This window comes from Rhipicephalus sanguineus, chromosome 1 (genome assembly GCF_013339695.2).
Source record: "Rhipicephalus sanguineus isolate Rsan-2018 chromosome 1, BIME_Rsan_1.4, whole genome shotgun sequence".
Classification (NCBI taxonomy): Eukaryota; Metazoa; Arthropoda; class Arachnida; order Ixodida; family Ixodidae; genus Rhipicephalus; species Rhipicephalus sanguineus.
The window spans coordinates 118,538,968-118,556,210 of NC_051176.1; the positions used below are offsets into that span (position 1 = coordinate 118,538,968).

Genomic DNA, 17,243 nt, shown 5'->3' on the forward strand with positions numbered 1-17,243 from the left:
CCTGCCATGTGCCTCAGAGACAACTGCTCCAATTCGCGCTCTTCTACGCAAAGATTCGCATTGGACATGGGGACCAGATCAGCAGACTGCCTTCGAAAGCCTCAAGCAGTTGTTGTGTTCCGACCTCTGCGTTGCACGCTACAATACTGCCTACAAGACGACTGTCCGCTGACGCAAGCTCTTTCGGATTGGGAGTCATATTGTTGTAAGAGCAGCTTACTGGCCAACGCCGAGCGGTCGCCTTTGCTTCAAGATCGCTGACGTCCACAGAGCAACGTTACAGCCAGACTGAGAAAGAGGCCTTGGCTGTTACATGGACAGTGCAACGATTCGAGGAGTTCGTCCGTGGTCTTCAATTCTACATTGAAAGAGGTGATCAACCTCTCGTGGCATTGCTCGGCTCTATGTTTGTGGACATGTTGCCACCCAGAATTCAGCTTCAAGCGTTTCCCCTTGAAGCTGATGCGCTTCTGCTACCAAGTGCTCTACGTACCTGAGAAACAATTGTCCACGGCTGACACATTCTCGCGCGCTCCTACAAGACAAGTTTCAAGCCTGGAGTCTACTCCAAGACAAGTTGACAACACCGAGCTTTTCGTCCAGGAGACCATTCGCGCTCTGCCAGATACCCTCTCAGCACACTTCGCGAGCTTCGTCAGGCACAAGCTAGTGACGCGGAATGCCATTTGCTCCTCCAGTATTGCATAAAAGGCTAGCCCAGGAAGTCTCGTGTGTCGACACACGTAAGGAAGTACTGGCAGTAGCTAGGCGATCTCAGCATCGGTGAAGATATGCTTCTGAAGGGTGTTCGTGTTGTGATTCCGGCATCATACCAGCAGCGCATATTGCAGCTTCTTCAAGGGATAGGTCATCAAGGGATAGGTCGCTGCAAGTCTTTAGCTAGGGAATCTGTATGGTGGCCTGGCATAAATTCCCAAATCGAGACTATGGTGATGAACTGCTCTAAATGTGCCGAGACCAGAGTTCAACGAGCCGAGCCTATGCTTGTCAGTGAGACTCCTACAAAGCCTTGGGAGGTCGTCGGTATTGACCTGTTTATCTCAACGGCGGAGACTACGTGCTCATCGTAGATTACCGATGCCGTTTACCAGAGGTCCTGAGCCTGCGCTCAACAAAAACGCCCACTGTCATATCTGCCATCAAAAGCGTGTTCGCACTTACGGCATTCCAAGGGAGGTTCGCAGGGATAACGGGCCACAATTTTCAGCGAAGGAATTCGCTGACTTTTCCAGGAACTACGGCTTCCGTCACGTTACAAGCAGTCCCGGCTTCCCGCAATCCAATGGAGAAGTGGAACGTATGGTACGGACGATCAAGGACTTTCTTAAAAAACTGAAGATCCGTACTTGTCCTTGCTGTCGTATCGGGACACCCCGTGCATCAACGGTTTGAGCCCTGCACAGCTTCTCTTAGGCAGACAACCGCACTCGCGTCCCAATGACTGAAAAGCAGCTCCAGCCTGCTTGGCCCGATGCCTCAGTATTCGACCAGCACGATGAAGCCTCCCGCAGAAAACAAGCGGAAGACTATAACAGGATACATGCAGCTTCTCCTCTTCGCTGACTAGAGCCAGGAGAGGAAGTTTGGGTGAATTATATGAAGTGCCCTGCCATTGTCTTGTCACCCGCTCAACGTCCGCGCTCATACGTGGTTGAAACTGCGAAAGGCGTCATTCAACGCAACCGAAGACATCTCGTTCCAAGAAATGGAAACACCGCTTGCAGCAGAGCCGTCAGAACAAGCAGACACTGACAGCCAGCCACTTCCGCTGGTTCCAGAGTTCACGCCACAGTATTCACGCCACAGTCATTTGTATCCTTGACGACAACGGCGAGTCCGCCTGGATCTGATGAGACTACATCAAAGACGGGACCGTCTTCCTCAGATCGCCCTGTAAGGAGGTCAAGATTTGGTCGCATCATAAAACCGCCAAGACGACTCATCTTGTGATCAGCTACAGTGTGCATCCCTGTGTGTGCGCTAGTTCCCTGGAGAAGGGGGGATGTAGTGTCCGTTAAGTCTTAGAGATGGCGCTGGCGCGGTTGGGTCTACCGACGACACGAGGGCTTTATGCCGGGTGTGCGAGCAGGAAGAGGAAACCATCCCCCACCTTGTGCTACGCTGTACGTCTTTGTGCCCCCGCCAGCGAGAGGGCACTACTCTGCCCGAGGCACTGGGGTTTGCGCGCACGAGTGACACGGTGCTGCACGCAGGCGATGAAACGGCTGGTGCAGTGAACTATGCAGCAGTTCGCACCACCAAAGCAAGGCTGGTGCGGTGGTGGCGAGCGACGCAGCGGCAGCGAATTAGCCGTACAGACTTATTTACGGTGCTGTGAGTGTGTGTGTGTGTGTGTGTGTGTGTGTGTGTGTGTGTGTGTGTGTGTGTGTGTGTGTGTGTGTGTGTGTGTGTGTTTTCTTCTTTTTTTCGCTGGCTAGGGCAAATTAATCTTGCCCGCCCGATACAAAGGGAATAGCCCCAAGTCATCATCATCATCATCATCTTGGCGAAGGGGAATAAACCGGAGCTCGTGAGGCTTCCCAGGGGGATTCGACTGGCTGCCGTCGTCGGGTGTACTCTCTCTCTCTCTACACTATCTTTCAGATGGATAGCTTTTATCGCCATCCTAAAAGCGCGGCGCGTTCGCTACAACTTGCACCGTCATGCGCGCCGACTGGCTGACGCGGGCCAAGAAACCACCGCCAACTTATCGGCCTGCCGCTGCAACGTAGCCGCCGAGTCGCGGCCGTAGCTAAATTCGTTCGCTCAAAACCACGGCTGAGAGCAGCACGTTCGCTGCGCGCGAATGCGCTAGTCACATGGCTCTTTTTGTATTTCGCGGGTTTCTTTGCAGATTGGAAGACATGGTATACGGTATACGTGAGACTTTCTTTATCGCAAATAACGCAGTGGGGGTTTCCAGCAATTTGCAACTCATTTCACTCGGCTGCCTCTACTATTGTATTTTTTAACCCTTGGCCAAAGATAGCTGGCACAGCCTTTATATAGATATACTTTGGTTATGAAGATTGATGAGTCCGGTACGATAGATGATTGAAGAGAAGGATTCACGGATGAAATGTGGTTTTATTGACGTTTCGGCTGATGGGCCAGTCCGTGATTCTGACGAAGGCTGGGCCACCAGCCGAAACGTAAATAAAACCACATTTCGTACGTGAATATATATATATATATATATATATATATATATATATATATATATATATATATATATATATATATATACACTATAAAACAGCAGCGCAGCTTGCTTAGAAGACAAAGCCGAACAAAGTCACTTACACACAAGCTGCTGGCTGTTATGAAGCCCTGACATGTCTGTCGGTAGACGCTTGCGTAGAGTAAAATATCTGGAAATGCTGTAATAAATTACTATTATGTAATAACTACGGCATGCGCTACATACTGCAAGAAAAGCGCAAAGAACATACGTAACGATGGCGACCACAGCACATGTGATTTTCCTTTTCCGTGTATTCTTTGCACCTAACTTGCAGTATGCCGCACGAAGAATCCTGAATTCCCGCTATTCATATATGTATAATGTACTTAATTTTTCTTGGAAAGTTTGGGTGTCTTAAACGCCGAGTCGGGAACTTTTTCGTGTCACAAACAGACTGCTGTCACAGCGCGCACGAAATGTCCCATATGGTGTGGCCATAATGCGTTCGCTTTAGAAACATTGGCTAGCTGTACGGCTGCACATGTGCTCTGATATAGTTTTAGAAGCATATTGAAGCGATTATTATTATTATTATTTTTTATTATTATTATTATTATTATTATTATTATTATTATTATTATTATTATTATTATTATTATTATTATTAATTATTGCTGTTGTTGTTACTGCTGTAGCAGATAACATATGTACTGACTTCAGCTTGTTTGGATACAGTGACGCCGCTTAGATTGATTTCGCATGGTCTCTGTAATGGAATCTCTCCAGTGCAGGTGTGCTAATGCAGCGGCTAAATTTCGCGAGACACAGAAAGTTTATTGAATGTGAGTATGCGTCATATATTTGAAAAATACTCACGCCTACTTTTGGCATGGATGGTTTTATCCAGGTTGCACTACAGCCTGGAAGTGAAGTGCCTCAACATGAGGAAAGGCTATTCGTTCAGTGCCAACAAGGGTATGAGTTCATCGAGGGCATCGGCAAACCACATCTCAGGCCACTCCGCTGTCAAAACGGCGCATGGCATCCTCCAGGGCCTTGGTGCAAAGAAAGTGAGTGAATTTGCTGCAGGCATTGCGTCTGTATATCATTAACGAAGAGAGAAAAAAAGACTGCAGTTCTTTGTTTACATGTTTATTGTTATTCTTACTTATCGGATATATGGACGTGCAAAGAAAAGCCGGCAGGAGGAGGAAAGAACAAGATTTCAAGATCCGGTTCTCCACATTGTAGGAGGACCGCACAGGTGTTAGAATGGCACAGCGTCCGCCTCCAATGCGTGAGGTACTAGGTTCGATTCTCAATGTCATCGTGCACCCACCGGTTTGGATAATGGGGAGAGAGGTGCCCCGAGCTTACGCAACACCACCTAGACTAGCTCAAGGCCTCTATATGACCGTCGTGACGTCATGGCACTTGTCCGCACCGCTCGCTTCGGGGCTTTGCATTCTGCCAACAGTCCCCTCTATTTTTTATCGCGTTGGGGGTGCGCACGGAGTAAAAATATTTTAACAAAAGCTATAATTTCGTGTAGGCGCTTACTAAGACCGAGTAATTCGGTAATTTTACAGCAGAAATTGTAAAAAGCATTGACTCGCTTTGAGAAAAGCAGAACGCTGTTTGGTCATACTTTCACGTGTACGATTGAAAATCGGACGTTTCCTATATCCAATCACCTACACACTTATATACACTAAATCAACTGTTTGATCGCTTTACGACATATAAAAAGAATACCAAACAAGCTCTTTTTGTCTAATGTCTAATATATAGCCAAAGAAGGACGGAAATACAAGCAGCACAAAGCAGCTTTAATAAAATTCGGCAAATCCCACGCCTTCTGGTATTCGGTTTCATGCGAAGCAGTCAGCGAGTAGTGGTCTATACTGCATTTTTTGGTTTTGAGCCAAGCGTTGCGAGGTGGATTGACGTGTTTTAGGAGCGAAGCTCCTTATAGCATCACCTGGTCGCTTGTCGCTCCGTCCGGCGTTCCCCCGCCGTCGCTTCTCCCGTATCATTCAATAGATGGCGCTGTCCTATAGAGATGCATGCACACTGCAGTTGGGTGACGATATACTAGACGGCGTTGTCCCATAGAGATAGAAAAAAAAATAAACAAAATAAAAAATAAAAATCAAAATAATAAAAAAATAAAAAAATAATAAAACATAAAAATAAAAAAAGAAGAAAAAAGAAAAGAGATTATTTTGTCGAGGCAGGTGGCGCACTTGTCACCGCCCCGTTATAAAGGGGACGCTCATAGCATCCATCCATGTGCAATATGGCGGTTGGGTGAATGCACGCTAGATGGCGTTATAGGTGCCGCTGCTCTCAGATTGGCTGCTGCGCCCGTTATCTCTCATTCTCCTTGATTGTCGCCGTACGTGGAGGAGTGCGCTTGCCGGATCGTGCTGCTTGGCGGACCATGGACGACGAGGAGCGCCGGGTGCGGAAGGCCGCTGCGTCTCGTGCTCGTCGGCAGGATACCGAGGTGCGAGCTCGAGAGGCTGCCGCCAGGCGCGCTTGGCGGCGGCTTCGCGGGCGCGCACCGCCTCGAGATCCGCCTGGCGCCGCGCTTGCTTGGCAGCAGCCTCTAGATCCCGAGAGGCTCGCTTGCTTGGCGCTTGCTGGGCGGCAGCCAGGCGGATCCCGAAATGGTGCGAGCCAAGAACGCCGCTGCGAAACGGGCTCAACGAGAAGCGGATCCCGAGACCATGATTGCTTCAGGAGCTTCGCCCAAGCTCTTCATCGTTCACCCGTGGATATGCTGTAATTTTTTGTTAGTGTATTAGTTGTGTGCACATCGCGGCCTTACCAGGCACTTCGACTACACTAGCGTTTAAATGGTAACTTATGGTTTGACGTAACGTCAGCACTCCGATTAGAGCACTGACGTCAGTATTGTCCAAACGAAGTGCACTTTACGGTGCGATGATGCGAATATCATACGTAATTTTCGTTGGCGTATTCTTTCGGGGTCCTTCAATATAGCTTGTTTATAGCTATTGTTTGAATAGCTTTTCATAGCTTGAATATAGCTATTGTTTATTAGATCGCTATAAAAGCGGAGCCAACTTTGGAACCACGACTTTGAAATCACAACTCGACATCACGCCTGTATCTTAGGTATACACATGTAATGTTTATTGCTTTATTATCAAATTAGATAGCCAGCATTGCAACCACAATTGACGTTGCACCGACATTACGCCGGCATAAGGTCTTTTTCGGAACCAGTTTCAAGACTTGGCGTGGCTCTGCGGTAGAATACCTGACTGCCACGCAGAATGCGTGGGTTTGATTCCTGCTGGGATCCTGTTTTTTATTCTTCACATTCGTCGAGTCAACGCTGCCGATGTCGGTTTTTCTTTACGCTCTCGCATTTAAATTACCAATGTCTGTTCTCGCCGTTCCTTGGCAGATATGAACTGCCGATCACCTGTGGCGCATAGCCGCATACCGTAGCCCGTGGTATACGGGTATGTGCCACACGTGTCTGGAGGAAAGGGTTTGACGACTTACGCGGCAGGATTTTCACGTTATTCACGTCATGACCAGACAGTCATATTCGTCAAACCCTCTTACCCTCCCATGCCAATTTTGGTCTACATTAAGTTAAGGAGGCGATTACGAGAGCACCAGACGCAAGCTGCTAGATAGATAGATAGATAGATAGATAGATAGATAGATAGATAGATAGATAGATAGATAGATAGATAGATAGATAGATAGATAGATAGATATACAGGCACGCAGGGAAAGGGAGGGGGGACAGGGGGGCCAACCCCCCCCCCCCCCCCCCCCGTGATTCGTCCGGCCTTCTATATTCCCGGGCAACTTCTTTCTTTTTGCCATGGAAAGACTTGCTTTCGAAGAATTAGGCCTTGCACCCCCCCCCCCCCCCACCGAAAAAAATACTGGCTATGTGCCTGGATAGATAGATAGATAGATAGATAGATAGATAGATAGATAGATAGATAGATAGATAGATAGATAGATAGATAGATAGATAGATAGATAGAAACAATCAAAGTGTCTAGGGGTCGCTAAGAAATGCTTCGCATTTAAAAATGTCACTACACCACGCACACATCACTTCTTTTTTAATGTGTTTGCTTTGCACACGGCAGCTTTCTTTCTGGGCGTCCTACTGCACTGCATCATTTTTCACTTTGCAAAAACTGTTCAACACTGTGCTCGTTCCTGCATTCACTATTAAGCGCATCACAGTTTCTGATGTGTGTCCATTGGAGCATGTCTCAATTTCCAGGGAATTTCTGAGCACAGACACTGCGGTTGACCGAACAACACTCCGTTGATCCGAGTAAGAAAGGAAGTCTTTCGCGAAGCTTCCATGTGTAAGCTTTTCAACAGCAAGTTTTGTAATTAGTACTATGTAAAGGGCAGAAGGCTGAGGAAACTTCAAGCCACCTCGGGAAATATTTCTGATCTATTTGCATATTTTCTGCTTCCACATATGTTTCTACCTTCCAGAACAAGAGCCGCGCAGCATGATTCGCATGACAGCTTTTTTAAGGCGACACGCGCTATCCATCCTTGCTCGCTCGGACGCCGGAGACTCGCGACGAGCAGGAGTTCTCGTTAACTAAGCTGGACAGTTGGGGAAAACTGTGGGCACAGCGAGTCAAGGTTGTGACGAAGTCACGTGTATGGAAGTGAAGCTCGCATGCCTATTTTGAACAAAACTAAACAAAATGTCAGTGTAAAAGTGATACCATGAAAATTACCACGAATCGACTCACTGCGGCTTTGCAACAACAGTGAAGTAAAAATATTAACTCAAGAGCTTCCCTGTACAGTGAATGACACTAATTGACGTTTCTATACAATTTTACGTTAGAATTGTTCACCAAGTTATTCCCGTGTACTATTACTAAATGTAAAATAGTATCGTCTAAGCACGAAGCACACGTAATTAACTACGCGAGGCAAAACCATGAACATATGCATTGGCTGTTTTGTAATTGTTACTTCTGTTTGCCTAGTTACCTTCGAATGTGCGCTTGGAGTGAAATTCTCCCTTGGAATTCCTCGGGGCCACTTATCCTTACGGCCACCATCCCTCGGTAATAAAAACACATAAACCATTGGTCTACGGTCGTAATTTCCTTTACAACAGGGAACGCAACAGCGGCCTATGTCGCTGGAAGGGCAAGTGCACGACCACGCGTGGCTCAAGGAATGTCTCACACGAGGAAAGTTCCAGAGCGGTTCACTTCACGATGCACGATTACATCACTAGCACAAACGCACAATTATGGAGTGTCACTCGGCAACAAATCCACAGCCTAAATGTAAATTCGGAAAAAAACGCACACAAAAAAAAATGAAAACATGCGCATCATGTGCGACTTCGCGACTACGACAGAATGTCCTGCCGAGTAGACGAAGTGAAAGGGGCAAAACGACGGGTGCGGCAGAACAGGTTGTGTTGAGCAAAACAACTAGTGTGACGTAGCGCTGGTGACGAGAGAGTTGAAGAGGCCTTAATCCAGTCTAGGTGGTGTTGGCTAACGCCGGTAGCGTACAGGTAGTCATCACGAAAGGTGGTATTTCCGTTCATCTCTTATCTTTCACTAGGGGGCAAGCGGCGATTTTTTTTTTAAAGGGAGGGAGGGAGGGTGGAGGGAGGGAGTGGCTGTCAAGGTGCGTACTTCTGTAGCTTGTAAGTATGGCAAGCGTCAGCTTTGAGACTGTACGATACGAAGTGCAGAACGTACCCGATCACGCCTCTTGCAAATACAAGACGTCGTCTCAGCGACATTGCTTGATGCTTTATTGCCAAAAGGACCAGCACGAGATGAGCGTGCAAAGTTACTTTGCGCTGTGGATGAGTTCAGGAGGGATGGGGGGGGGTGGGGCGCACTCCATACGCCCCCCCCCCCCCGCCAAAATAATAATTGTTGAGGTATAACGTCCCAAAACAACGATATGATTATGAGACGCCGTAGTGGAGTGCTCCAGTAATTTCGACCGCCTGGGGTTCTTTAACGTGCAATTAAATCTAAGTATACGGGCCTCGAGCATTTTCACCTCCATCGAAAATGCGGCGGCCGCGGCCGGGATGCGATCCCGCAACTTGCGTATCAACAGTCGTTCGCCATAACCCCGACCACCATGGCAAGTCTCACCCCCCCCCCCCTTCTTCCATAAATGACGCCTCTGTAACAGTGCTTACCACAGTGCTTCATAAAGATTAAAACGCCCTGGAAAACAGGACTGAATTTAATCGTATGTGTGAAAAATTGTTATTTCGATGTTCTTGTTCGTTGCAGAACCTTGCAGGAACGTGCGTGTACAAGGCGGGGAGCCCGAAGTCATGGATGTGTTGCATAATGAGGTGATGAATTTCACCTGCAAGCCGAATCATGAGCTGCAGAAGAAACCGAACGACCCAGCACCCGTGTGTAGATTTGGAAACATTTACGGTGTCGTGCCCATTTGCAAACCAGGTGAGGGAAACATCCTTATCTACTCCTGCAAATACAACTGCAGAAATGCAACGGTACAACTTATACCAAAAGTTTTTTTGCGATAAAACAGAATTTAAAAATGTACTTTTGACACATCCCATAAAAGTGGTCCCTGAGCTCGATTACTGCAATTGGTAGGCATTAAATAATTGCGCGAGAAATTCAAAAGTATAATCGGACAATTAGCGAGCATTGTTAGATTACATTTTAGTTAAGTAGTTACGGCACATATTGCAAGTTACAAATTGCAGCCCGTGAATTAACAAGACGTATCCAGTTTGACCCAATTTTCTGGCTGAAAACTGCTTAGAGATAATTACTCTCAAAGTGTACGGCAATATGCATGGGCGTTCTAGTTTCATTTCAGGTATCATATTATTTTCCAACACACTGTTGCTTGTGCAACATAGCCTGGCCATACCGCTTTTGCGCCAATTTACTATAGTTGGTTAGAACCTAAGATTAAATGTAAGCCCCGCCCACTGCCGTCGCTGTACAACCCAGAGAATATTTGCATATGTGCCCCATCCAATTGAATTCGCTCATTTCCGTGACGTCAAGCACCGTACGCGTATCTGAGCTCGGTGGTTTTCATGGTACACGCACATGTTCGTGCCGCTGCTTTTCGGTTCAAAACTTGATATTCCTCGCAAATTTCAGCGAAAATTCCAACATCACTACTCGGGAAACGCAATATTTTAAGTAGGGACAACGAAATTTCAATTACTAATATGCGTGGTATTTACATTAGCAGCAAAAAAGTACTTATCGTTACGACGGAAACCGCTAGCACGACTCTCTTGCACAGGTGAACGGCATGGTGCGTGCGGTTGTGCAGGGGCGGAGCTTATATTAAAGACGAGAGTCTTTCTTGGGATACTTCAATGCAAAATTTTTGGTCTGTCTGTCTGTCTGTCTGTCTGTCTGTCTGTCTGTCTGTCTGTCTGTCTGTCACTCGATTCAGCCACCTGGCCGAAGTTAAAGGACTTGCTGAACGCCCAGCCATTTTGAACTGGTAGCTGCGTTCATACTTGTGAACACTGTCGATCAAAAAGCAAATATTACGCATATCTGAAGCGTAACATCAATACGTAAGTATTAGGCGGTGTGTTCATTTACTAGAAAATACATAGATACGTAATTCTAAAGACCCTAGTGCTTCTTGGTTGCGCTGAAAATGCGACGCTATGAGCCAGATGCGGCGATTCAACATAGAGGAGAAAGACTCATGTAGTACGGCCGGCAGAAGACTATCGTCTTTCGACGACATTTGCAGCGAAGCACGCAGATACGCAGCCAATTTTTGTTCTTGAATTTGAGAGGGTGTTTTTCGGAGTTTATTTTTTTTTTGATGAAATTCGGCATTTATCGGAGTTGATTTCTGGTAAATCTCCAATTCTCCGAAATTTGCTGTTTAATTTTGCATTATGGTTTGTTGCAATATCTTCTTATTAATTTTATTTCCAATGAAAATGCATTGAATTGTTGCTGACAATCCTGGTTTTCCATCCTTTCATTTTTTCTCACTTCTTGTTCACTTACTCTGTTAATAAGGCGGTTGATGTCCACTGCTGTAAACTCGCCAAATTGTACTTTTGGGGGGAGCAGGAGCTAGTCAAGCTGCTGCTCAGCCTTTTCTGTCAGCCTCCCTCATCTCGATGAAAAATAAAGCGCCTATTATTATTATTCTCAATACTCCAAAATCTTAGATGAAACAATATCTGAACACGAAAATGTGTGCACACGCCAAGTGTATTTTAGATGACAGGAAGGTTTGAACGCGCAAACACATATACATACAAGCACAAATACCTGAAGACAGAACACCCACGTTTGTTCGTATTACAACCCTGAATCTTGTTGTAATAGACGCAAGTATACTTTACGATGTCGCTGCCGCTGATAGAGATGCGCTCCTTTCGATTGATGACTGTCAGCTTTGAAAATGCCCTTTAAACGTTGAAAATGCCCTATTAAAATCGGAGCTTATCGGATAAATCCGACTTGCCAAAAATTTTACCGGCGTGGATTTATCGGATTTTTTCGTATTTACCCGAAAACACAGAGCCCTAGTTGTAACAGACTATAATTACGCTCGAGATTCAATGCACAAAACGATGTTTAGTTTTAAATTTTTGGATAAACAGTGCATTTGTACCACAATGGCCCACATCCTCGAAAGTCGCGCAATTCGAAGTTTTTATTCCAAGCGAATATGCCTTGGAAATTCAGCAGCTACAATTCGTTCGTTGCAATATGTACCGCGAAAATTAAGGTGCTGATTAGTAAACTTTGGTTAATTTTCGAATATGCAGTTCAACTTATCGTGCAGGACATGTCCGCCGCTCGGAGTAATCGAGTCCAATTTTTACAATGATGTCATCTGTCACAGGCAATTATCTTTTTAAAAACACCGTATTATCTAAAAAAGTCACAGTTTCACCGCAAAGGCGAAGCAATGAATGCGATAGCAACCAATTGTAGCGTTATACGAAGTGACGCTGGCAACTAATTCTTTTGTGTCCGATCTCGCGTAACTGCAAAACGATGGTGTAAGAGAATACGGCCGCTCCAGGGAGAGATGCTCTCCGCATAGTCACTTCGCGTTGAAAGCGCAGCACGTAGAAGGGTATACGAGCCGCCCGCTGTGATGGCTGTCGAGATAGCGCAGGCGCCAGCGATCGCGACCGCCCTTAGATTCAAAGTTCAAAGTTGCTTCTCGCGAGACCCCCCCCCCTAGCGTCTTTGCGTGCTCGTTAAAGATGGGCGGGGCGTTTCTAGTCTGCTTCGACGGCAGGCCTCCCGAGCAGGGTGATGTTATCGCATGCACCCTCCGAATGACGGAAATGGGCCGGCTCGTTTGATCTCTGCTACGGCCGCAATCATCTCCCCTGCTCGCGCGCTTTTACCCGCGGTAGAACGTACGATGCGCGGTGCGATCTTATCAATTTGGACTTCATACGGGAGCGACATGACGGCGACGGCAACGGTGATGTCAAAAACCCGTCGAGACTGCCCATATAATTGCTATCGCACTAATAAGCCGCTGGCACGCATCTTATCAATTTGGACTTCATACGGGACATGACGGCGACGGCGACGGCAAAAACCAGTCGAGACTGTCCGTATAATTGCTTTCGCAATAAAACAAAAATAAATTAACACCCCATATTTTAAGCACCACGCCTTCTATACTCCGTTTCACACATCAGGTGCAACGCTGTGGAGGCCAACGTTACTAGAACAAACGTGGAGGCTAGAGTGACCTAGAAGAGGGGGAGTGTCCAAAGCGCCGCGCGAATACACGGGAGGAGCGAGGGCCTTTTGCGGTGAACTCTCGCGCCGCGGCGCTGCCGTGCCAGACCCGTGGACTTTCTCCGCGGCGGAAGCCGCGCCAAAGCGGGGAGCGTCTGCTACGCGCCTCATACTTTGGCCGCAATTAACCAAAATTGCGAGAATTTGGGCACCATTTATACTGCGTCACTGCAACATAATACTGCAGCGACTAATCGCACAGATAACACGTTTGTGCGTTGTGAAACGGGGCTTTTGTATGTTTCAGCTGGTTTGTCACCGCAATGGTGTGCACTTACGCGCGCCTGTTTGAGGAACACATTTCGCGCGCACTTCATCGTGAGGGAAGGCGCTTAACTTTCGTGTGGAACGACGAAAGTAAACTTGCTGCAGGAGAGAATAAACTGGAGATAACAAGGAGAACGTAGGAGATATGCACGTAGTAAATGGCCAGCTCACGCTAACGCGCTTGCCCCCTTCATATCCGTTCTTTTATTTCGTGCGTTCAATTCCTTTTACAGGGCTGCCTCCCGCGCTCTGCTGTTTCAAGCCTTTTCATGCGAAGCCGAATGTGTCCGTAGGCGTGGCCGCGGTACCAAAAGTATGCGCTTTCAAAAGTAAAAAATTATTCGCGTAGCTCGCGTCTCGTTCACCAAGGTATAAAATTGGCATGGAGAGGTACGAATGTATGCCTGCCTAACATGACCGATAGGATATGCCATCACTAACTTGACATGCTTGCCATTTGCGTAACGACTGACAATAATGATATGGCGTGTGACGCGCAACCCACTTTCTTCGGCCAGAAATAATTCTGACGATTTGTCTCCATCAGGTAATAAAAACGTGGTGGTCAACAATATCAATGTCAACATGTAAGACTTACCCATACATTTTGAAGAACTGACCGCATATGTAAAATGTATGCGAAAAAATACAAAAACGCGGTCCCTTATGCAATTCGCCTGAGAGGACTGGAAAACGAAATCCATCTTCTTTTCATCAGTCGATGCATTGATCCTCCCCCGCCCCTCTCCGACAGCCTTATGCACATAAACTGCGTTCGGACTGCCCACAGGATCGAAGGCATTGCAAGCTTTCTGCACCTCACCTGCTTTTACATTGCCTCCGTGATCGGCCCCTCATCACGGAGGCAATGCAAGGCGACCATATGATGTTATGGCGTCATCATATGACGTCATTGCCACTATGACAATGACGTCATAGTGGCGTCACAAATTTTGTCGATCTGTGACGTCATGGTGACGTCACCACGTGTTGATATTATGCGTCACTCGTGTTGGCGACGCGGGACGCCGACAGTCAATTTTCGTGTTTGATGAGCGATCTAAGGCTTCTGTCCTTTAAAGAGACAAGACAAACCAAAGTAAATGAAATGATAACAGTGCAACATTGTGTATGCCTCACTTCATGTTACGAGCGATCGCCTGAATACAAACGTGATTCTCAGCTCAGAGCAGCTGATTGCACGCCTCTGCTGGACAAAAGAGGCTTCCTTTTCCCGTCTGGTCATCTCTTTATATTTATTAAGATGACCAGACACGCTGTTTCAGTATACTCCGGAGCTTCAGCACGAATACGCGGTGGACGCTATATTGAGCTGATCAGGAAAAAGCGGGAAATTGCGGTCGGGTGCCCTGTTGACGCACACTAAATTGCCGCGAATACAATTTTATGTAACCTCTCGTCCCCATTTTTTTGTGAAGTCTCTGAACCGCGCGAACGCTAACCTCTGAGAAACGTGAAAACATCTGAAGTTGAGTATGAGTTATTTGAAACTGTTTTCATATCGTATGGTGAAGGCTTGAAGCAATGCAGCCACCTCGCGGCGAACATTTCATGCTGATGTTCAGCGATCCTCCCTCCGACGCATGAGTCGGTCGATATATATATATATATATATATATATATATATATATATATATATATATATATATATATATATATATATATATATATATATATATATAAAGGAAAGCTATGAATTTTCAAGGGCTCGTTTATCTTTTTTAGACACAATATTAATGAGAACTAACAGACAATAACGCCAAGGAAAGTACAGGGGGTGTTATCTGTAGTATTTAGAATGTAAATGTGAAGAAAGTAAAGTGGACGAAAAGATGACTTGCCGCCGGCAGGGACCGAACCTGCGACCTTCGAATAACGCGTTCGATGCTCTACTACTGAGCTATATATATATATATATATATATATATATATATATATATATATATATATATATATATATATATATACACACATCGCATGTTGCATTTCTTCAGGCTCCGTACATGAAACATCTCTGTATTTGAACAATTTTTTGAAGTGACTGAGAGTTTAGACTTACATATTTGTAAATTTCTTACCGTATTTTAGTTGAGGTAGCTATTTAACTTGTACAGCAAGATTGGGGGTATTTGTAACTTTATTTCATGATATCTGGGTATTTGTAAAGCATTTCCTATATCACGCCTTTTACGCAAGAACTTGTGGAATAAGGTTAGTTTACCTGGCATTGCTTTTCTTTCAAATGTTTGCGCACGGTGAGCCTTTATGTATGCTATTTAGAAGCAAAATAAGCCAACAGCATTGCGGACGTATGACAGTCTCTACTATTTCCTTTGTTTCTCTCACGTCTTCCCGGTGTGCTCTGTCCATAATAAAGTGCTAGGGAAGGCTAACAAGTTGTCGAATAAAGCCAGTGGTTTCCTAGCCATATGGTTAGCAAACCACTGGCGACCATGAGTAAAAAGCTCGTAGTGTGAAGCGGTCACTGCGCGTATAAGTATTTCAGCTCACTGCGCGTGTAATTTACTTTTTCTATTACTCTTAATTCTCGCATGCGTGAAGCTATTCCCGATTACCCGTGAGAAAAAAAAGTTTTTTTTCGTTATTTCCCTGTGCGTGTTTGTTTTGCGCGTTTTTGCGCACGCACCAACGTTCTCGAACTTTGTGACCGGAACTACACCACGCTGATGCCACTTGACACATTATTTTTTGCATTCTATTGTAGCCCCAGCACTAACACAACGCTTAAAGATGGATAAGCTCCATTGTGCACCGCATTATAAAAGTTAAGTAGACTTCAAGTGCCCTGTGTGGAACCGCGGCGCAAAAAGCTACAGCGCACAGCAGACGCCCCTGGCTTTCCGCACGCTTCCCGAGAGCGGAAAGCCCACGGGTCCGGCGCAGCAGCGGCGCGCCGCGGGAGTTCACGGCAAAAGGCCCACGCGGGAGCCGGCGCTTTGGACACTCCCCATATTCTAGGTCACTCTAGTGGAGGCTAGCGAGACTTCTCGCAACAGATGCGTTCGCATTGAGAAATAGTGCAATGTTTTTACCACCCAGAATTGATTTTTGTTTTCTTTCTTAGGCTGAGTAGTAAACAATGATCTTCTGAGCCTTAGAAATAATGAAACACTGTTATACGGCTGTTATCATACGTCTGGATCGCTTAGCGTCTTGTTGGTTTCTTTTTTTGTTGTTTCATTTGAGAGCCATCACGACGCGTCGCGCGGAGGCTCGTGCACTGATCTCCACTAGGAGGAGCTGGATGGCGCATCGAGCACGCGGGCGTGAAGCCACCGGAAGCCGCCGTTTTTGTCCCGGAAAAGAACTTTTCTCTTCTTTTTTAAAAAAAATACCTGTTTGTAGCGCAGTAAACTGTACGAATCGACCGGAAAAGTCGTCAGGGAAGACATTTCACGCGTAAGTACCTCAAAGTTGCATTACTTTTTACGCATTTTGTCCGTTGCAGCACTCCGCCGTATTCGGACGGTGCCGGCACGGCGTCTGTCATCTTTCGTGTAGCGTTCGTCGGCGTCTAAAGCGACGCGTAATCGCAGAGTTTGAAAAAATAAAAAATAAAAACGATCATAACAACAGCTGCCACCCGAGAATATTTGAATTGCGCGACTGAGACGCACAGAAGACGCCGGCTTCCGGGACAAAAAGGGCACCTTCCGGTGGCTTCACGAGCGCCCGCCTCGCAGAGCGGGGATGCGCCGTCCAGCCTTTTTAATGGAGGTCAGTGGGCTCGTGCTCGGCTCGCGTAAGCGTTTACAACGACAAAAACCGACCACGAGACGCGCGGAGTTATACACTTTGCTGACCGAACTTCCTGCATAGCTTCCACAGCGTTGCACTTGATGTATGAAACGGAGTATAGGCTCACCAGGCAACTGTTGTTGCTTGCGTCCATATGGTGTCGT

General features: G+C 46.4%; 1 protein-coding gene across 1 annotated transcript in view; it reads left to right on the forward strand.

Annotated features, from left to right (window-relative positions):
* The window catches only part of LOC119396734 (sushi, von Willebrand factor type A, EGF and pentraxin domain-containing protein 1), a 229,425-nt gene that overhangs the window by 70,593 nt on the left and 141,589 nt on the right, over positions 1-17,243 (forward strand). Inside the window, exons 8-9 of the mRNA XM_037664045.2 lie at positions 4,113-4,275; positions 9,520-9,696. Coding sequence (XP_037519973.1) covers positions 4,113-4,275; positions 9,520-9,696 — 340 coding nt within the window. The remainder of the gene's footprint in view (positions 1-4,112; positions 4,276-9,519; positions 9,697-17,243) is intronic.